At 32.0% G+C, this 22,323-nt stretch overlaps 1 protein-coding gene across 2 annotated transcripts; it reads right to left on the bottom strand.

Annotated features, from left to right (window-relative positions):
- Positions 1-1,957: 1,957 nt before the first annotated feature.
- Positions 1,958-21,054, bottom strand: Blos4 (biogenesis of lysosome-related organelles complex 1 subunit 4). Of its 2 annotated transcripts, none has more exons than XM_075373593.1 (4): positions 20,884-21,054; positions 9,004-9,075; positions 3,274-3,483; positions 1,958-2,186 (listed from the first exon to the last, which is right to left on the bottom strand). In XM_075373593.1, the coding sequence occupies exons 1-4, from the start codon at positions 20,968-20,970 to the stop codon at positions 2,082-2,084; spliced, it is 474 nt and encodes a 157-aa protein (XP_075229708.1). In that variant the 5' UTR covers positions 20,971-21,054; the 3' UTR covers positions 1,958-2,081. The 2 variants fall into 2 exon arrangements, with proteins under 2 accessions (XP_075229708.1, XP_075229707.1); XM_075373592.1 differs by lacking the exon at positions 20,884-21,054 and adding an exon at positions 16,251-16,361.
- Positions 21,055-22,323: the final 1,269 nt, after the last annotated feature.

Genomic DNA, 22,323 nt, shown 5'->3' with positions numbered 1-22,323 from the left:
GTGTTTTAAATTATTAGTTATTGTGTAAGCTATTATTATTAGTATTTGGGCCATTAATTAAAGTGTATTACTGGATGTAATGATGAAGATAATATGAAATAAAAAAATTTACATGGCAATTTAACTCGTTTTTCTGTTTTAAAAATGTTTTTAACATTTTTCTGTTTCTGCAACTTTATTACTCGAACATCAAGGCATTTATTGAGAAAAGGTTTTCGCAATCATTTATCTTGTAAAAGTTTGCATTAAAATCATGTATCGCATGTAAACCTTCTTATTTTAAAAACTATTTGATTATGTGGCAGATACAAGATGGCAGATGAAGATTTCAAACACACCATGAAGTAGTAATTTTATAGAACTGCATTTGTTTCTATCTCCTAGTATCAATCAGTTTTGAAATATGAAGCAATTTCCTTTTTTCACTCAGTATAAAATTACAGGATGACAATTCAATTATAATGTTTCAACTTATAATCAGCAAGTTATTTACTGTAATTTATTTATTATAAATAGAAGTAGGGCTAACTCTCCCTCCGCCAAGACAATTCAGTTACGAGGTTTATTGTGCTCTCCTGAAGCAGCTAACATTAGTAGATTTCAGGCTTGTAAACAAACATAATAATTTGCGATTCAACACAGTTAGTGATATTTACTTAATGTGATCAATCCTGAAATCAAGCCATTCCTTTTTGCCATGGATGAAAATTAAGTGCTTCGAATCATGATTTAACATTATTGTATACGAGTATATCACTTATATTAGGATATAATTAAACTTTTACATAAAATAATCATGTATTTTAACTACTATAATAATGTGAATAACATATTACTAAAAAATTAAATCCTTTTTTTATCTTGCTCAACTACATAACATTTACATCTCCAGGAATATCAGTCTCAAAGATAAGTTATGCTATCTCTGGAGATGGGATATCATTCTCAACATCAGAACCAGCACTCTAGAGCAGACCCAAGACTTGTAATACACTGAATTCTTCAGAATGATCCATGTCCAGTTATGAAAAATTATTTGACCTTTCTCAAGCCACTCCTACTTATTCAGATCAAGTTTGATGAGCGGAGCTGTTGATGACTGATCCCCAGAGTTATTTACTGTAAGAACATGTATATATTAATTAAAAATTCATTTATTTATACATATCAATATCAGATTATTGAGGTTAACATTTTAATGGTACCATTCATTAGAGAATAGTTCTCTAGTTTAGTTGATTTCCCCACATTGTTTTAACAAGGATTTATGTTATTACCTGGTTTGGCTTTTGATTGTGTATATGTTAAAATTAGTTGTCTTTAGCTTCTTGAATGTGAACTGTGTAAAAAATTTATGTTCATTAGCTATTGTGGGGGGGGGGGGGTTTATGGTAACAATAAATTAGTTTTTATTGATCACTTAAGTTAAATAACATTAGTTGTAGTTACATTCAGTGTTGTTAGTGTTTATTAATGTTTAATAACCATAGCAGTTATAAAAAAAAAAAAATGCTGTGGGCTCTCAACGAAAATGTAGTGTTTCAAAATCTTATATATTCTAAAAATAAAGATTAGTATGTAGAACAGTGGTGTTTGATTATAAGATTAAGAACAACTGATGTAAGAAGTTAATTAAAAAAATTATCTAGTTTTTTGACCGCATAATTCCAACTTCAAGAGTAATAGATTTTTTTAAGTTTTTATATTTGCTTGTAAATTTTAATTCTGAATTAATTTTTTGAATATTCATTTCACTTGAATGAATAACACATCTTTGTTATAAACTTCTACTGGAAGTACCTAAAAGGGAGAAACTGCTCTTTACAGCAAAAAACTTGCTTTATGTAATTATATAGAGGTGTTGCAACCTTATTTGTCTTATTCTGAGAAAATTTCTCAGTCTGTGGGAGATTGCTTAAAACCATTATTACTATAGTGAAAGAAAATATAAACTTCATAAAAATAAAAATGTTTTGGTTTTTTTTTATTAATGATGTAACTGTAAACACAGAACAAAGTTATTTGCAAATAAACATTTAACAAAATATTCATAACTGAAATCAAGGGAAAAAATAACATTATTAGTTATCTTTAGCTTCAGGAAAGAAATCTGATGTCTTGAAAATTTCTGGAGGTTTAAATGTTAATTGTGAACTGTGTTGGTATGCAACTGGTTCGCTCTTTTTCTGAAAAAAGAAGAAAATACAATTATTTATTTTTCTGTCATGTATTGAATGTCATAAACAAAATGCTTGTAGATATCTTGATGCTAGGTTAGATGATAAAGTGACATTATCACAATTATCAGATAAGTGACATTATCTCAATTGAATGCGCTATTCAAACCTTGTGAAAAAAATTTAAAACCCAAAAACAGGCATAATAATAAATCCAAAAATTATGATGTAAAAAAAGTGCAATCATATTTTAATTAACAAAATAAATGATTCTGAATTTAATAAAGTAAATTTATTTATCAATATGTTTATTATTAAAAAATTCAATATTTTTATGAAAAATTTAATTTTTTTGTAAAAAAATTAATTTAAAATGCTATGGATTTTTTTCAAATTTATATAAATGTGCATTAAATTAATGAACATCACATGCTGCATCATATTTGCACTGAACTAATTTTTTAAACCACTCTTCACTAAAATGAAGTGTGTATTTTTTCAGTGTTTGCAATTCATAACTGAAAACAAACTTTAAATTATATTTTCAATATTAAATTTTGGTTTTTATTTTTTCATATGGCATGTAACTTAACATGAATGACACATTTAATATTGATGATTACATCCATTACTAGATGTTATTTTAATCCGTGTAAGGGCCCCCAAAAAGTAAAATCTAATGTATAAAATACACTATGTAAATTATTTCACAAAGTTTAAAAAAAATCTTAATTTGACTACCAAAATATATATCAGGAAAAAGAAAATTAATATATAGTCAAATGGTTAACTAGCAACATAAGTATGAGGCGATTTTACCCAGTGTGCACCATACCCACTTATCTGTAGATTTCCTGGGTTGGAAACAGAATCAGAATTTCAGAGGCGCACAATTTGCTACTTTCATTAAGTTCTATTAAAGTAGCTGCCCACTAGAACTTATAGTGTAGTTTCCTACACTAACCAACATTAATCCCTTGTAATAACCCTAGAAGAAGGATAAAGGAAAGTGAAAGAGGGGAGACGAAAAAATAGGCAATATATGTTTGGGGTAGTCTTGCTCAGGACTCTGACTCTACCTTTCTAGGTCACTTACAAAGAAAGGTTTGAAAAAACTTAGAAGACTTCCTTTTCTTGAATCTATATCCATTTCAGCATTACTAACACAACTTTCAACTTCATTAACACATTGTGTTACAACAGCTACCATTGCTTGCAATCTGTCAATTAAATCGCCCATAGCATATAACTCTTGTTTACGCATCAAAAGACTTTCTGTTTGTTTTTCTCCACATTCACCTTGTACCTGTAAGAAAAATATAAATGTACACTTAAGGAATTACTGAAGAAAGATTTATTGACAGTAAATCTAAGAAACAGAAAAGTTAAATGGATTTAGTAAAGATTTGAGTACTGATTAACCTTGCTTAGTACATTGTAAATACTTTATTAAACATGTGAAATTAATTATTGCAATCATAATGGTTAGTTTAACTTCAACCAATATTTAATTCTGTTGCTGAAAAATTAAGTTTTTACATGTAACAATAGTTATGATCCATTACTAAGGTAATAATAATATAATATTATTAAGGTAATTAATAATATAATATTTTAACCTGAACATGAATCCATGTATGTTTTGGTGTGTTCATAATTAGTTTAAAACATTATCTACTTAATTACTTTCTGTAAATTTTAAATGTACATTTTTTACAAATGTATGTAATTGACTGATGGTAAATTCTGTTCTATCCACCACTATTTTAAACCCTAAAACATTAACAAATTACTTCATCTAAATTAAGGTTAAAAAAAATTGCAGAAAAGTATCTTTTTTTGACAAGTTCATTCAGCCTCCACAAATGCATTAATATAATTTTTTTTTAAATTTATTTATAAAATAATATACAATTCTGACACCTGCACTAACAATTCTGTATTAGTAATTATCCTATATTAAAGAGGAATATTTTTTTGGGAGTCGTATTAATTTTTAATATTTATTTCTTGATACATCAGCACAAAAGAAAACTTAATATTAAAATGTAAGCTATAATATTACTGCAAAAAGGTGTTCTCTTTAAAACTTATATTTACTTATGTAAATATATATGGCTTTAAAGAGAACACCTCTGTTATAATTGATTCATCAAACTCAAGATTTATTTTTACCAAATTTGAAGTGTACTGTTTATGAAAATTACATGGATTATGAGACTTAAACCCTAGTTAAGTTCTATCTGATTTCTTGTGTTAAGTCTAGAATGCAACTAAAACAAGTTTTAGTTTTACCTAAAACTAATGTTAATGCAACTAAAACTAAAAACCATAATCTTGTACAGCAGATCATTAAAGAACGTTAAGTTATACCATAAATAAAACAGATTCTATAGTTTCTTTATTATACTACAATATAATTTCAGTATATAAAATTTAAATAATTTCAGTACTCTTACTGTCATGTACATTATTTTAAAACAAAAATGTATAAGTTCAAAAGATGAATTGGAAAACCTTATTCCATTCTGAATCAAAGATGAGTTTTTTAATACAAACTTTTAAAGTATATTGCTCCTTTCCTGTAACTGTTTGTCATTATAGTGGCCAGAATTTACTTTTAAATATTTATTAGAACAGATTTGCATCCTAGTGCCACTTCTGTACATGATCTATAATGGTTTTACATTCAGTTTATTGCATTTTTTTTATAAGTTTTTATCAGTTTGGATAAGAAACTCCTGTGGAACGGTCTACAAAATTGTTTCTGGATTAAAAGTGAGGTGGAGGTTATGAATGCCCTCATCACTATAATTTTTACCCTTTGCATAAGTCAAAATTATAGTGTATATCTTTGACACACTGTTTTAAGATTGCCATGCTATGATCAAGTACAATGTTCAGGAACATTTCTTTGGTTTTTTCCGATATACCTCTGAAAACCAATTGTAAATATATTCTCCTTCATTTGAAATACAGTTTTATCTACTTTAGTAGTAGATAAAGGCTACTTAAGTAGCCTACCTAAGTTATCTATCGTAATAAAATTCTGCAATAATGATTAGTGCACATTTCCATCTTGAATTTTTATCATCTCAGATTCATTTGTGCAAAAACTTCATTACTGCTTCACCAGTGTTTGAGAAGTATACAAACTATTTAGATGACTTCATGCACAACACAGTTGATGCAACACCCCCACAGTTAAGTAGTAAAAACTGAATGCCTTTGCTGTTGTATCCATGTCGTGCTTCTAAGTAGAAAATTCTAATGAGTAGTAACAATGAAATTGTTTTTTTGGTTGTTGCACGACTACAGTCACTATCACCATTCTTTTTTTTTGTTCATAATTCAGCTGTAATTTTACTGAGTTTATCCTTCATCATAATACACATTTTATTATTATTTTTGTTAGTAATTCTTCATTATTATTTTATATTCTATTACCGGGTAATCTTTTGAAAAGTTATCACATATATTATTAAACAGCTATCAGTCCCATCATATTTCAGTTTACAGGCACCATTCTCAGAGGAAACCTTTTAAAATTATTTTCAAAGGGGTGGAACCCACCCTCTCCGCTACACCTACCCCGACTCAAAAATCTTAAATGGCAATGGTAACCTGAAAAAGAAAATTAATTTTGGTGAAATTATAATTTCTGCTCAGTAGGTGCAAAAAGCCACTTTTTAAAATTTCAGTCCAACAAAAATAACAGTAAAATTACATGATATTACTTATTAAACCATTTGAAATAATTATAATCTGTGAATTAAAACTGAAAATTATTTTTAAATTACAAATATAAAATTTTCACCCTTACTTTTTTTAAATGAGACAATGTAGCTTATAACATCTCATTGGAAGGCTCTTTGAATGCAAGTAATTTGGTACAAATAAAATAAAAATTTGTTCACTGGTATTGAAGTTCTGATTAAAAGTGGTTTATTTTTAGGTTATGTTGGGATACAGTGTGACTTCGTCCATTCTTAAAAATATGGGTTTTAGGTTTCTCCAACATTGAAAAAATGTACCAGTAAACACAGCATTATAACATCAGTTATACGAAAAACCAATAATAAGCTACCTACTTCTTTGCTGGTAACATGTTGAAAAATTTGTTACCAAACTAATACATAAATGAATAATTGTTAATGAAAAATTAAAGCTTAAATCATTCATTAGTTAATTTTGTTATGAAGGTTTTTAACAATAACAGTCCTTAAGAAATAATAAATGAAACAGATTTTTTTTTACCTCAATAAAATAATTTAATAAGTATCAATTTTTAAATCATTTGTTCAAAATGATTCCCATTTTCCTGTAAACAATTATAAAGTCCCTACATGCTCTTACAATTTTATTTTTCAACTCTTGTATGTTAGCATGAATTTCTTTATAAATTACTGATTTTAAAAGACCCACAAGAAAAACTCCAGTGGTGGAAAATCAGCAGATCTTGCCGGCCACTAAACTGTGTTTAATTTTAAACTCTTCTACCTATCCAATGCCCAGGAAACATTCAATCCAACCATTGTTGAACTGGAAGTGAACAGTGAGCAGGTGTTTCATCTTGCTGAAAGTGAAGCGTGTCTTAGTTAAGTAGCATGTTACCATTGTCATCTAACTGATTATGTTATTACTGTATGTTGTTACTATTCCCGGCCCACACATTTATTTTTTTTCAGGATGAAACATTGAAAACATGAAATATTGGATTGGCATCTATTAATTGCGCTGGCCTCTGTGGCGTGAGTGGTAGCATCTTGGCCTTTCTGGAGGTCCCGGGATCAAATCCTAGTTAGGGTGGCATTTTCACCCACTCTGCAAATCATGCATCTCATCTGCTGAACCTATATCTAATGGTGATCCCCCAAGGTTAAAAAAAAAAAAACACATCTACTAATTGAACAATTTCTAAACAGAATTCAATCCTGTCAGCATCATCCTCATTCAGTTCTTGATGCAGTTGAATTTTATATGGAAAAAAAAATTATTTTAATGTAATGAAAATAGAATCATAAGAAACCCCAGTTTCATGGGATATTTTATGAACTGAGCTCTGAGGAGTTGCTACTACATTTCCCAAGGTTTCAACCAAAGTTAATTCATCTAAAATTTTTTGCCCATGTTTCTTATTCATGACAGGTCCCGTTTCTACAAATTTTTTTACTAGTTTTACAATGTAAGAGTGAAGCATTTTTATTTGGATGCTGTATATCAAATGCTTTTGTTCTCTGTATGTAAAAATTAGTTCAGTCCTTTCTTCCAGATTTTAAGTCATTCTAGTGGGAAAATTTATTAGACAAAAAATTAAATGCCAGATGGTAGAACAATAACACAAACCAAATGCTAATTTTAACTAAAGAACACAACAATTTAAATAAAACATTATGATGAAAAAAATATACAATAAATATGTTTTGCCACTAATTATTACATACAATATAAAAGAAACCAATTCGCAAAAATTTACCATAGAAACTAATTTCTGAATAATTGGCAGAAAACTATAAGGTAATCAATTTTTCAGTGCCAGCAAAGAAGTAGGCACCTTATTGGTTTTTTGTATGCTTAACTGGTGTTACAATGCTGTGTTTATTGATATGTTTTTCCAATGCTGGAGAAACCTAAAACCCATATTTTTAAGAAGAATGGATGATTAATGATTTAGGTCAGTAACACTGTATCCCAACATAACCTAAAAAACACTTTTAATCATAACTTCAAGACCAGTGAACAAATTTTTATTTTATTTGCACCAAATTACTTGCATTCAAAGGGCTTTCCAATGAGGTCGCAAGCTACATTGTCTCATTTAAAAAAAGTAAGTTTTCAACCCTTGAAAATTTAGAAAACAAAGGGTGAAATTTTGTTGGTAATTTAAAAAATAATTTTCACAGTTTTAATCCACAGTTTGATTATTTCAAATGGTTTAATAATCATGTAATTTTATAGGTATTTTTGTTGGACTGAAATTTTAAAAAAATACTACCCGAAATGGTTTTTTGCACCTAACAAACGAAGTGGGTAGGCGGATTTTAATTTTCTTTTCACCAAAATTAATTATTTTTTCAGGTTGTCAATTAATGTAACATTACCATTGCCATTTTAGATATTTGAGTTGGGTTCCAGCCTTTTGAAAATAATTTTAAAAAAGTTCCCCTCCAAGAATGGTGTACATGCCTGCAAACAAAAATACGATGGGTCTGATAGCTGTTGAATAATGAATGTGGTAATTTTCAAATGATATATTTATATGTACAGCTTATTAAACAGTTTGATACATATCCTAGTACCTTCTGAACCCTGATAGCTTATACCATCTGATGAAATGTACTCCTGCTTGCTGTCGGAAAAGAATAAAAATAGTGGTTTCATTTTATGTGATAAGAAAAGGGTAAAAACATGTGAACGTATCAATTAATGAATATTTAATGGTGAAAATAGTGTTTATATAAAGAAAAGTACATATTACTGGTTATCATGTTAGTGTATGATTTTTTAGTGAATGAAAAGTTACTGGTTATCATGTTAGTGTATGATTTTTTAGTGAATGAAAAGTTTCTACCTTTCATAAGAAGCTTCACCATTTCAATAAAAGACCCCATATCTTTTTCTCTGTCTTGTGTAAGTTTTCGGTGTAGATTCCCAAATGGCCAGCTGAAGTTAAAATCAGAAGGGTTTTGATAAGAACTAATAAATTCATTTTTTTTATTATCTGTAATTGTTCTTTATAAAAGAATATATTTGCAGCAAAGTAAGAAACCACTTCTAAATCTAACAAGTTAATAATTAAAAGTAAGAATACATTTGTAATTCATACCATAACCATGACACTAAGAAATTCTTCTAAACGTGTTAATGTTTCTTCTATTACTTCAGCTGTTGATATTACCTGAAATACAAAAATATTGTTGAATTTTAAGAGTACAAACTTTCTCTACTAAACTTAAAATATTCATCAGAATATACGTCCTGGCCAAAATACGATCTATACATAAAAAATAAGCTACTAAACTAGGTTAAAAAAATTGTTCATAAAATATTACTGATCTGCATTTGTATTGTTAAGTTCCTGCAATGTAATTCCATTTATCTTATCGTTTTAACATCGAGATCTTATCGTTTTAACATCGAGTAAAGAGAAAAATATTTAGTTTAAGAATTGAGTATTGTCAGGTAAAACAATTTATCAAAACATAAAATGCCTATAAAGGTAATCTAAAAACTTAAACATGATCTCTTTCTTTAATTATCCAACAAATGAAAATGAAATTATTAAAAATATACTGCTGAAAGATCTGATAACATTTAAAACTTCTACAATAAAGTTGTAAATTTTGTTAGTAAACCATTAGTATATTAGAAAATTGTATAACTGACAAGAAATAAATATTAAAGAAAACAACTGCCAAAAAAAACAGTGCTCTTTAATATAGGATATGTGACAATTCTGTATATAATATATTTATTTTTAATTTAATTTTCCCTGATTGCTTTAAATTAGTACAGATTGTCCTTTTCCATAAAGCAGTAAGTACTAGTGAAGCTAACAACTACAGACCAATCTCTCCAATATCCAATATTGCAAACATTATTGAACAGGTACTGCATGATAGAATTATAAAATAAAAAGTTTTCTAAACAAATGCCACATACTGTCTGATAAGCAATATGGTTTTAGGAAAAACAAAGTTGTAGAAGATGCAAGATGCACTAGCCCTAAGATCACTGGGTATATTTAAAAATATAGACATAAGCTTTATTACTTGATTTACAGAAAGTGTTGGTAGTAAAAGTTTATTATCAGTGAAGTTAGAACAATAGCAAGCAACTAGTCAAATTAAAAAATACTGTAAAAAAAAGTAATTATGAGAATACAGAAAAGGTGTTCCACAAGTAACTATTCTAAGGCCTTTATTGTTTATGCATAATTATATCTTTTGCTGTTGATATGATATTATTATGTACCAAAAAACTAGAATGAAACGTTAGTACAAATACAAACTAGTAAATTTAATTGATACATGGTTAATTAATAATAATTTAACATTACATATAAGCAAAACGATATGCAATACTTTTGGGTTTTATACTAAGTTACCTGATCATTTTGAAATACAAATGGAAATCTAATAATTCATTGTCAAAAAAACAAAATATCTTTGTCTGTTGAGTCATTTGTTTACCTCTAAAAATTTCAAGGGGGTTTTATGTGGATTATATTACACTGTTGTAATTGTATGGGGATCTGTGAACAAAACTACTCTTATCTTGATTTAAAATAATGGAAATATATGAAAAAAACTATAGAAATTTTGTATAGCTGGTAGACAGAGAAACTATAGAAATTTTGTATAGCTGGTAGACAGAGAAATTTATAGAAGTTTCAGTATACAAAGATCTCAGTTATAAGCCCCAGCTATAAGAGCTGGAGAGCTCAATTTGATGTCATTTTAAAGCTCTTGGAATGGGCTTTCATGTGATGACAAGATTTTGTGATATTAATAGTTCAAAGTCACAGAAAAATTTATTTGACCTTGATTATATCCAAAAGTGTATTTTTTAAAATTTGAAAGAAATATATTTATTGCTTCCTAATGTTGTACATATGGTAAACATTTCAGAATGGGATTGCAATGTGATCATGGTGAAATAAAATAATGAACTTGTACATACTCACCACTTAACTGTAATTCATATAACTTCCAAAGATATTTACAGAAGAATTACACAGTGTACACTTCTGTTTACAACATCTGGTTAGCATTGTCCACTTCTTGCTTTGAGAGGTTATAAACTCCCTGTTGGATTTACCCTGGGATCTACTTTTGTAATAACATCACTACTATGTAAAGAACATCCTCAAGTCTGAGTAGTGGAAGTAAGGTGAAGGTCCATGTGGATGTAAGAACTTCATCTTTACTGTTTGATTTTGCTTATTTGAGTCTAGAACACACCCCAACCACCAACATTCATCATATCTGCAGATCAAGAACCCAACCATTTCTGTGAATTAAGATCATACTCAATATTTTTTGTGCTTGCTATTGTTGAGTTGTCAGAAAATGAAAATACCCTCACTTGCTTAGTGAACAAAAGAGTAAAGTTTCTGAGTAACTGGTATAGTTCTTGCTGTTGTTACCCTAACTTCAAAGCCTCTTCTTCACTTACATGATGTCCAATTGTACTGTAATGGAAATGTATCGACTCAATGTGTCCATTTGTTGTTACAAAACTGTCGTGGATTCATGATCTGGTCATTTTAAGACTTGCTCTAGCTGCAAGACATCCATCCCACACCATCACATGCACTTTTGCCACGAGATGTTGCAAAAAAATTCCACTCTGCTTTGATCCCAAAGTCTGATTCATGGTAACAGAGGCTGAGAAAATTGAGTCAGTTTTTGTACTGAGAGGCATTGCCATCAGTGTAGTAATATATCAGGCATGGTTTTGTTGTAAATGAGACTGCATGAAACCAATTAAATATTTCTGAAAAAGGTGCACTGCCATTCTGTCATGTATGAGACAGTCAGAAATTATGGAGATGTGTGCATCAATGTTTTTGTTGGATCTTGGAAAGAGATTGTAAAGGGGTGAACTGTTACCTATGTGTTGTTCCAGTAGAAACCTTGGACTGCATCGTGGAGATTAAATGAATAGTTCTCAGCGAAGTCGCAGATTACTAGAAATTCACCTTCTTTCAAAGACTGCTTCAGACGGGTGAGGTAACTGGACTGTTGACTAGCAAGAAATGGGTGTTGAAGAAGTTTCAAACGTTTTTCAAAAAGCATACTGATGAATTCTTCAGTAGGTACGACTCAAGAGATGTTCTTTTTTCAACTTGTATTCACTGTTTATAGGTGATGTTTTCAATGCAGTTGAGCTTGAAAGCTTCCTCAATTCTTCTCTTTACTTCAAACCCAGGACAATTTTTGCAATTTCCAAAGTAGCAAGCTTCAGTTGGATTAGCATGCACTACATAATCATAATATCTTTGTGTAAGACTGTGTTGGTCTATCACCTATCAATTCTTTCATTTTACAATGGATAACGATAAGTTTTGTGTTTTGGTGCGTTGCACATACACAAACACTGTGGGTTCCACTTGCATCAGCAAGAACAAAGTACTTAGATCTGAGTTCACAGAACTTTGAAAATCCTGTTTTCAGCAATAGATACCTCTGTTTAAACAATGCAAAAGCTTCATGGAGATTACACTAATTAATTTTTTCTCAGAGATACAGAGTAGCTGGACCGAAGGTGCAACCATATCGGAGAGGTATCTGTTGAGAGCCAGACTAAGGAATGATTCCTGAAAGAGGGCAGCAGCTCTTTCAGTAGTTGTTAGGGGCGTGAGTCAGGACGACTTAAACGGCCGTATCAACATCACTCAGTCCTCTGAGTACTGCGCAGCTGAAAGCAATGGAAAACTACAGCTGCTTTTTTTCCAAGAAAATGTGGCTCTCTGCATTTTCACATAGCAATAATGGAGGCGCCTTCCTTGGTAAAATATTCCGGAGGTAAAATAGTCCCCCATTCGGATCTCCGGGTGGGGACTACTAAGGAAGGGGTCACCAGAAAATTAAAAAATAACATTCTACGAGTCGGAGCGTGGAATGTTAGAAGCTTAAAAAAGGTTGGTAGGCTAGAAAATTTAAAAAAGGAAATGGGTAGGACAAATGTGGATATAGTAGGAATTAGTGAGGTTCGGTGGGAAGAGGAAGGCGACTTTTGGTCAGGTGATTTTAGAGTAATTAACTCAGCGTCAAATAATGGGCAGGCAGGAGTAGGTTTCGTGATGAACAAGAAGATAGGGAGGAGAGTGGAGTATTTCAAAACGCATAGCGATAGAATCATTGTAATAAGGATAAAATCAAAACCTAAACCGGCAACGATTGTTAACGTCTATATGCCTACAAGCGCCCATGATGATGATGAGGTAGAGTGTGTATACGAAGAGATTGATGAAGCAATTAAACACGTAAAAGGAGATGAAAATTTAATAATAGTTGGAGATTGGAATGCAAGCATTGGAAAAGGCAAGGAAGGAAATATAGTGGGTGAATACGGGCTGGGCAAAAGGAATGAAAGAGGGGACCGACTTATAGAGTTTTGCATGAAGTATAATTTAGTAATTGCCAACACCCGATTTAAAAATCATAATAGAAGAATATACACTTGGAAAAAGCCAGGCGATACTGCAAGGTATCAGATTATATCATGGTTAAGCAAAGATTTAGAAATCAACTCGTTGACTGCAAAACTTACCCTGGAGCAGACATTGATAGCGACCATAATTTGATGATAATGAAATGTAGATTGGGGTTTAAAAACCTGAAGAAAAGGTGTCAGATGAATTGGTGGAATTTAGAGAAGCTTGAGGAAGAGGAGGTAAAGAAGATTTTTGAGGAGGACATCGCAAGAGGTCTAAGTAAAAAAGATAAGGTAGAAAATGTAGAAGAAGAATGGGAGAATGTTAAAAAGGAAATTCTTAAATCAGCAGAAGCAAACTTAGGCGGAATAAAGAGAACTGGTAGAAAACCTTGGGTTTCAGACGATATATTGCAGCTGATGGATGAACGTAGAAAATATAAGAATGCTAGTGATGAAGAAAGTAAAAGGAACTATCGGCAATTAAGAAATGCTATAAACAGGAAGTGCAAACTGGCGAAAGAAGAGTGGATTAAAGAAAAGTGTTTAGAAGTGGAAAGAGAAATGAACATTGGTAAAATAGAAGGAGCATACAGGAAAGTTAAGGAAAATTTTGGGGTACATAAATTAAAATCTAATAATGTGTTAAACAAAGATGGTACACCAATATATAATACGAAAGGTAAAGTCGATAGATGGGTGGAATATATTGAAGAGTTATACGGTGGAAATGAATTAGAAAATGGTGTTATAGAGGAAGTTGAGGAGGATGAAATGGGAGAAACAATACTGAGATCTGAATTTAAGAGAGCATTAAAAGATTTAAATGGCAGAAAGGCTCCTGGAATAGACGGAATACCTGTAGAATTACTGCGCAGTGCAGGTGAGGAAGCGATTGATAGATTATACAAACTGGTATGTAATATTTATGAAAATGGGGAATTTCCATCAGACTTCAAAAAAAGTGTTATAGTTATGATACCAAAGAAAGCAGGGGCAGATAAATGTGAAGAATACAGAACAATTAGTTTAACTAGTCATGCATCAAAAATCTTAACTAGAATTTTATACAGAAGAATTGAGAGGAGAGTGGAAGAAGTGTTAGGAGAAGACCAATTTGGTTTCAGGAAAAGTATAGGGACAAGGGAAGCAATTTTAGGCCTCAGATTAATAGTAGAAGGAAGATTAAAGAAAAACAAACCAACATACTTGGCGTTTATAGACCTAGAAAAGGCTTTCGATAACGTAGACTGGAATAAAATGTTCAGCATTTTAAAAAAATTAGGGTTCAAATACAGAGATAGAAGAACAATTGCTAACATGTACAGGAACCAAACAGCAACAATAACAATTGAAGAACATAAGAAAGAAGCCCTAATAAGAAAGGGAGTCCGACAAGGTTGTTCCCTATCGCCGTTACTTTTTAATCTTTACATGGAACTAGCAGTTAATGATGTTAAAGAACAATTTAGATTCGGAGTAACAGTACAAGGTGAAAAGATAAAGATGCTACGATTTGCTGATGATATAGTAATTCTAGCCGAGAGTAAAAAGGATTTAGAAGAAACAATGAACGGCATAGATGAAGTCCTACGCAAAAACTATCGCATGAAAATAAACAAGAACAAAACAAAAGTAATGAAATGTAGTAGAAATAACAAAGATGGACCACTGAATGTGAAAATAGGAGGAGAAAAGATTATGGAGGTAGAAGAATTTTGTTATTTGGGAAGTAAAATTACTAAAGATGGACGAAGCAGGAGCGATATAAAATGCCGAATAACACAAGCTAAACGAGCCTTCAGTAAGAAATTTAATTTGTTTACATCAAAAATGAATTTAAATGTCAGGAAAAGATTTTTGAAAGTGTATGTTTGGAGTGTCGCTTTATATGGAAGTGAAACTTGGACAATCGGAGTATCTGAGAAGAAAAGATTAGAAGCTTTTGAAATGTGCTGCTATAGGAGAATGTTAAAAATCAGATGGGTGGATAAAGTGACAAGTGAAGAGGTATTGCGGCAAATAGATGAAGAAAGTAGCATTTGGAAAAATATAGTTAAAAGAAGAGACAGACTTATAGGCCACATACTAAGGCATCCTGGAATAGTCGCTTTAATATTGGAAGGACAGGTAGAAGGGAAAAATTGTGTAGGCAGGCCACGTTTGGAGTATGTAAAACAAATTGTTGGGGATGTAGGATGTAGAGGGTATACTGAAATGAAACGACTAGCACTAGATAGGGAATCTTGGAGAGCTGCATCAAACCAGTCAAATGACTGAAGACAAAAAAAAAAAAAAAAATTTTTTTTCTGAACATGCTCTAAGCTTACATTTTCTTAAGAGAAATAAAATCTTTTTTTCTGGGCATCATTCAACTTATTTCCTCACTCTCATACAGATCAGTTACTTTTCTGCTTTTTCAAAATCTATACAGTTCTACCAGATTTAGGACCAGGATATGAAACCTTTTTCTTTAACCAGGCTTTTTTTAGCTTTCCTTGCAATGTAGTCTGATTACTCCAGATTCATGTTGAATGTCTTTTCAAGTCCAGCTTTTATGGAGCATTGTCAATAATTGCATCCTGATGCTCGTATCCTGTAGTATTAAATTTTTCCTTCAACTGGTTGATAATTTCATGGTCAGAGGAGAGACAAATAGCATCTTGTTTTGAAACCCAACCATCAAAGAACAATGGTATCCACAATCTAGTATTCAAATCTGTATAAAAGTAACTGCCTTTACTAGGATTTGAACTTTGGAACTCTCAACTTTGAAATCAGCTGATTTGTGAAGACGTGTTCACCACTAGACATCCCAGTGGGTTATGTGTTTCTAAACTGTTTGCAGCAAGTATCACAAATTTTGTAACCTTGTTTAAGAAAAGTAAATGTTTGCACCAAGTTCTTGCTTACACTTCTCAGGTTTTTCTTACAGGAATTATGACTTGACTTTACAAATGGATTCCAACAATACATTTTACTTGAAGCTGTAGAAGTTGATGATTCCATGCTGGTCACTGCATTCTGGTCCAAGGCTCTGATGAATGTCATAAAACTTCAAACCTGTAGAGAAAGGCAAGCTCAGTTAACAAAGAGCAACTGGAAAATCTGAAAAAAAATTTTTTGCATTACTTTATAGATGTGATCAATTCTCTTGGGGAGTACACCATTGAACATGCTGTTCCAAGAGATGATCCAGACTGAATATTATTTTAATTGTCTCAACAGGATGAAACATGTATATATTTTGCTGACACTAGTACATGTCATCAGTATTTTTGCTAGCACATGAGTACATATCATTAGTATTTTTGCTAGCACAAGATATGCAAAGCACAGCATATGATATGCTGCTCTTCTGCCTTATCAAGTGACCCAGACTGGAAGGGGAGGGTTTTCATTGATCCCATTGCAATCCTATAATGAAATGTTTACCACATGTACAACACATTAGGAAGCATTTTTTTTCAAATTTAAAAAAAAATACACTGGATATATTCAAGGTCAAATAATGTTTTGGTGAACTTGAACTATTAATATTACAAAACCTTGCCCAGTGACACATCATATGAAAGCCTATTCCAAGAATTTTAAAATGATACCAAAATGAGCTCTCTATCGCTGATAGGATTGTGAACAGGATCCTCAACAATTTTAAAGCTATTCAATCAACTGGAAGGATGCCCAGGTTGTTTTAAATTGCAGACTGACCCAGCAGAAAGGGCTCTTTTCCACCTTTTGAGTAAATACTGATAGAACTTTCTTACCAAAACTCAGAATAAATCTGTCTTACATTTTCATTTTATAGGCTCGTGCACCTACACACTAACACAAACCAAAATTCTCACTTTACATATGAAAGTAACATCACTTCAAACAAATGTAGCATTTTGATGAATAAATGCTCTTTTTAGACATATCAGAGGCTTTTAATAATTTGTGGTAGCTCATTGCACTGTTTCAGCTGCAAAAGAGTGATTGTATGCTGAATGTGTTCTGAGATGGCATCTCAGAAGTAGGAAAAACACTATCTAAAGATTGTCCACAAGGTAGTGTTTCAGGATCCTTGCTCTGGGTGGTTGAATTCAATTCTTTCATGCAGTTGAGGTTACTCAGTGAATGCCATATCATCATGTATACAGATGGGCTTCTGCTGGTTAAAGTTGATTCAAGGAATGAGATCGAATTCAGGGCAGCCCAGACTTGCAAGATACTCCAGTTATGGAGTTTGCAACATAAGATGATGTTTAGCCCAGAGAAAACAGCAATGATGTTGCTCAAGGGCAGAGTAGCTGTTACATGACAACCTTGTGTATCAAAGTCAGGTCATTGAAATAGGTACTATTCTGCTGTAGAAGTATCTTAGATGTTATCCCTGCTGCTAATCTTCAATTCACTTTCAATATACTGCCAAAAAGCTGCTTTCTTTGGTTTTCGGCAGTTCACCCTGACTGGGGGCTTAATTTTAGAATCATGCATGTTTTATGCAGAACTATAATGCTCTATGCTGCACCTTCTGGGCTCATCAAATGAAGTACAAATGTTGTAAGAATATTTTGTTGAGAGCCCAGTGTCTCCTATTGTTATCTATGATTACCTATAGAACTATCTCTCTACAGGCGGTCCTTGTTTTCTGGTATTAAGCTCATTGATATCCTTACGACTAAGTGCCAATTATGTTATGATTCTAAGGAGGTCCAACTTACCTCTGGGACATAAAAGAAATAGATAACCGGGTTTCCATTTTGGCAAGTCAGGTGGACTGAATTGCTTGATGGCTGTTACATGCATGGAATTTTTCCTGATGTGAGAAGTATCAGGTAGTTAGGTGGATTTACCCCAATCTGGTATATTACACAGTATCTTTCTGGACACAGTCCTTTTTGAGATAGGTTGGCCAGATTTGGTTTGATTAATTCAGGCATATTTCTTAAGTGTAGGGACATTGATGATGTGTGCCATGTCTCCCCCAAGTACAAAGCTGAACATAAAAAAGTAGTTATACGGCTTGTGAGGATCAATGGTAGTTTTAATTGTATTTGATCTTTGCTTTGAAAGGGAATGGAACATAGTTACTGGCTTCCTTAGAATCTTGGCTCTGCTGAGGGAGTCTGATGCTGTTATAAATTTATATATAGAATAGCAATGTGGGTGGCTAGGGGTCTGTCTGGGTGCTTACTTTGCCATGACAGGCGTTTTGGTATCAAGCCTCGGTTAGCTTGGATATTCGTTCTTAGAATGAGAATGGATGTGCGAGAATTGTGTGATGTGGAAGGGTATAGGGATTGACCTCACTCCCAGAAGCAGACCAGAGCAGAGAGAGGGGTATGTTTTCATTAGTATTAAATTTGTGAATCTGTTTCTTGATTTTTAAGTAAATCAAGAGGACTTTGAGTAAACTGAAGTTTGACAAAATTGTTGTTATTGCGATCAATACTTGTTTTGTTGGTATGAGGAGAGTATTTTTTGTGTTTAAATTATCAATCAAGAAATGATCTGAGTGCATAGTCTGATTGAAGTTAGATATAGGAAGAGTTTTTTTGTGAAACCTTTTGTGTTAGAGCAAGGCATGGGGATTCACACTTCTGTGAATCAGTTGATAGTTGACAGTTATAAGTTAAGGTGGTGGTCATGGTTGAAAGAAGCCAAATGAAGGTGATAGTAGATTGTGTAAATACACTGATGGAAATGCCTGCCACATCCTGACAGAGGTCAAACTGATGACTGTGTTGTGTTTTCAAGGTTAGAGAGTCTAATGACAATCTTTGGTAAAAACCATCAGGGCTAAGAACAGAGGGGGTGGTGTGGCAACCAGGATTGTCACAAGGCAGGTGTCTTTCCCTATGGCGGTCAGGATGAGTAACTGAAAACAGCAAATTAATCAATAAAATCAACTGATGATGTATAGTGTTACCAATCTGTAAGTTCAAGGAAAAGGATTTTGTGGCAATTCATAGAAAGTAGAAAAAAATTACAAGGAGAAAATAGTTAAGATCAAGAAATTGTTGTAAGAATTTAATTTTGGTATAATGTAATATTCAACCCTGGGTTCAATGTTTTGTACCAACAGTTGAAAATTAGAGCAACCAAAATGTTACAAATTCAGTTAAAAGTGAATAAAAAATATTGATTATCACAAAAGCAGGTATGTCAAAAAAAGAATGGATGTAAGAATTCTCACTTAAGATCCAAACTGTTTAAATAAAATGTAAATTTTCTTTCTCATCTTGAAAGCAAATGCAATCACTATCCCCTCATTATGAATATATTGTCTGAAGAGATTTCTTGTTATCAGTAAATTACAACTGAGAAGATCAATATCCTTTACTAGAGAATTGGATATTCAAACTTGTTTTATTTAATTAACTCCATTATCCATACTGTTAATGTATGAAAATTATTACAATGCACTATTTCTTACATTTTTTTTTAATATGATTAAATTTTTTATTATTATTTACTTATGGCAGGTATGATTTTTTGTACAACTACTTTCGGACTTAGCCCATCATCAGGTGCATAATATTAACCCATAAATTCTACATGTCTTTCAAAATTAATACGGAACATTAAAATTGGCTATCAGCAGTAAAAAAAAAATATATATAATACTGCAACTGGCTTGTAGCATTAAAATTGGCTCATCATATATAACTATAAATTATTATAAAAACTCTGTGAAGTACTACACGAAAGCACAATTTTTATTTCTTTTTAATACAAATTATGTTAAATATCTGTATTCTATGAAGACTGTTGTTCAACTTTCAATGAATTTTGAAATATATGAGGAATTTATGGATTAATATAATGTACCTGACCATGAAATGAAATATAATGTTTCAGGCCCAACTACAAAAAATCGTACCTGCTATATGTAAATAATAATAACAAATTTAATCATATTAATAATGATCATTCATCAAAATGTGCATGCATCTACTTATTAATTTTATAAACACTTCTTTTTACTATTATTTACATTAAAGTCACCATACTAATAGAAAAGCATCTGTAGTGATTTTATTGTAAACTGCAATCTGTAAAATTCACTTGCAGAGTACAATGAATAATACTATCACTTATTACATCAGTCAAAGAGAACTTTGTTAAAGAAATTTATTGATGATTATAGACGGAAATCATTCAATAAAATATTACTAAATTAATATTTAAATAGCTTATTTCACTACATTAAAATTCACTTGGTAAGATATGAAACAAAAGTGGTTCAGGAACATAACATTTGAATAAACATTTTATGCAGTGTATGGTTGACAATTTTCAACAAAATGCTAGAAAATTATCTGCATTTTTGATGGTGTAGATCTTTTATTATTTTAACATTTTTGATTGCAAATTAATTTATTTTGGCAGCGTTTATTTAATGTCTAGTTACAGTTAAGTTAAAAATGTATTACGTTCTAACAGAAAAACCTACAAAATTATATAACACTCATAAAAGAGTGGATAACCATATTTACGGTTAAATTAACATGTAAATAAAAAAAGACAATTCTAAATGTTTTACTGAAGTATTACTTACATTTTTTGAAATATCAATTTTTAAATATTTGGAATAGTCATTACAGAGTTCTGTAATTTTTTCAGGTTCAATTCTTTCAATAACCATTTTATTTTAATATTTAAAAAGGGTAATAATCAAAAGAAACATACATAACCTAAACAACAGATTATCTAACAACTCGACAGTTCCGAGTTAATGACGAGTATTCTTAACAGAGCTGTTCTTATTGATAGATAAATCATTATATGGTTTCTTTAATGAATCACCTCAGTTTAAATTCATTGAAATTCTACAGTTCTTTTTTTTTATTTTTTGGGATGGACCGTAAGCAATTATATTGGGAGAAGCCTTATCGCCTTCTATTTTGCAAAGACTGGTTATTAATCGATAGATATTAAAAATTAGTTGGAAACACAAATCACTGATATAATTTGTATTAGAAAAGATATGTGGATAGAATCATGAAATATTGTATTTTACTAAATAAGTAAAACAACCCGTGGCTGTTGCTGGATCTGCTATCGGAAGCCGCCTCTGGCGAGGAGGACATTTGCAAACTTAAGGCTAATGACACACAGCGGTTTTCGTTGGGTCGTTCCATTGTTTTTATTCACGAAGACACGTGTAGGTTACGAGGGTATGAAGCGCCTGTGGCAAGTGTCTAACTTGCGCCTCCCCGTAACCCAAAAATGATAAAAAATATTAGCAATTTTAATGTAACAAGTTAAATTTTACTAAATGCAATATATTAAATATTAACCTCATCAATCGCTTCTCGGCCTCTGGCCCCATACTGTAAACTTGCTTTACAATACCGGTACGATTTCTGCAAGAACAGTGTTCTGCGTTCATGTCGTTGGGGCTGTGCAACGATCAGTGGCGGTTAGTCAACCTGCGTTGCTGTGGAGTGAAAACAAAGCAGCGGCGTAGTGTGTTGCTGTAGTGCCACCGTCGGCTAAACAGGGACGTTTCTTTATTCTGTATTGGTGTCCCCGTTCGCAGTTGGTGAGGCTAGAAAAAGTTTTAGATCTCTTGCAGGTTCCGAAAGCGATTTCGCTCCGAAATCGAAGCGAATGATTAGCTTTTGACCTCGAGTGGACTGCGGAACAGACATCTTGGGAAATAAATTGTTAAACGCTCACGTTGCTTTGTGTTAGGTGCTAACTTCATTCAGGCTGTGTACGTAGTGCCTGGCGGCACAGTCGATGTATTTTTAATTTGCGATGGAGCAACCCAGGGGAGGATGCTTGGAGGATTTGGTCGGTTTGGCCAAGGACCTGGTAGCCGGTGATCCCTTCCAGTCAAGAAGGTCAATCGGCAAGTCTCCGCCGAGGCCCCGGTCCTCTGCAAAGGAGGTCCCCTCGGATAGTGGAGCGCCCGGGTGCTGCGGATTGCACTAAAATCCTGGCCGAAAACTCTACTAAAAATTGTGCGGGGAAGACTGTGGTCGGATCCGCA

The sequence above is a fragment of the Lycorma delicatula genome, chromosome 8, assembly GCF_047948215.1.
Source record: "Lycorma delicatula isolate Av1 chromosome 8, ASM4794821v1, whole genome shotgun sequence".
Lineage (NCBI taxonomy): Eukaryota > Metazoa > Arthropoda > Insecta > Hemiptera > Fulgoridae > Lycorma > Lycorma delicatula.
This window is presented reverse-complemented; position numbering and strand designations above follow the sequence as displayed.

Excerpts from the sequence above, each read along its gene's own strand:
- Blos4 (XM_075373592.1), bottom strand. The coding sequence starts at position 16,346 with ATGGAATCATCAACTTCTACAGCTTCAAGTAAAATGTATTGTTGGAAT. Across the intron at positions 9,076-16,250 it reads GTAAGAAAAACCTGAGAAGT|GTAATATCAACAGCTGAAGT; the intron begins GTAAGCAAGAAC and ends TTTGTATTTCAG. Across the intron at positions 2,187-3,273 it reads GTTTTTTCAAACCTTTCTTT|AAAAAGAGCGAACCAGTTGC; the intron begins GTAAGTGACCTA and ends TTCTTTTTTCAG.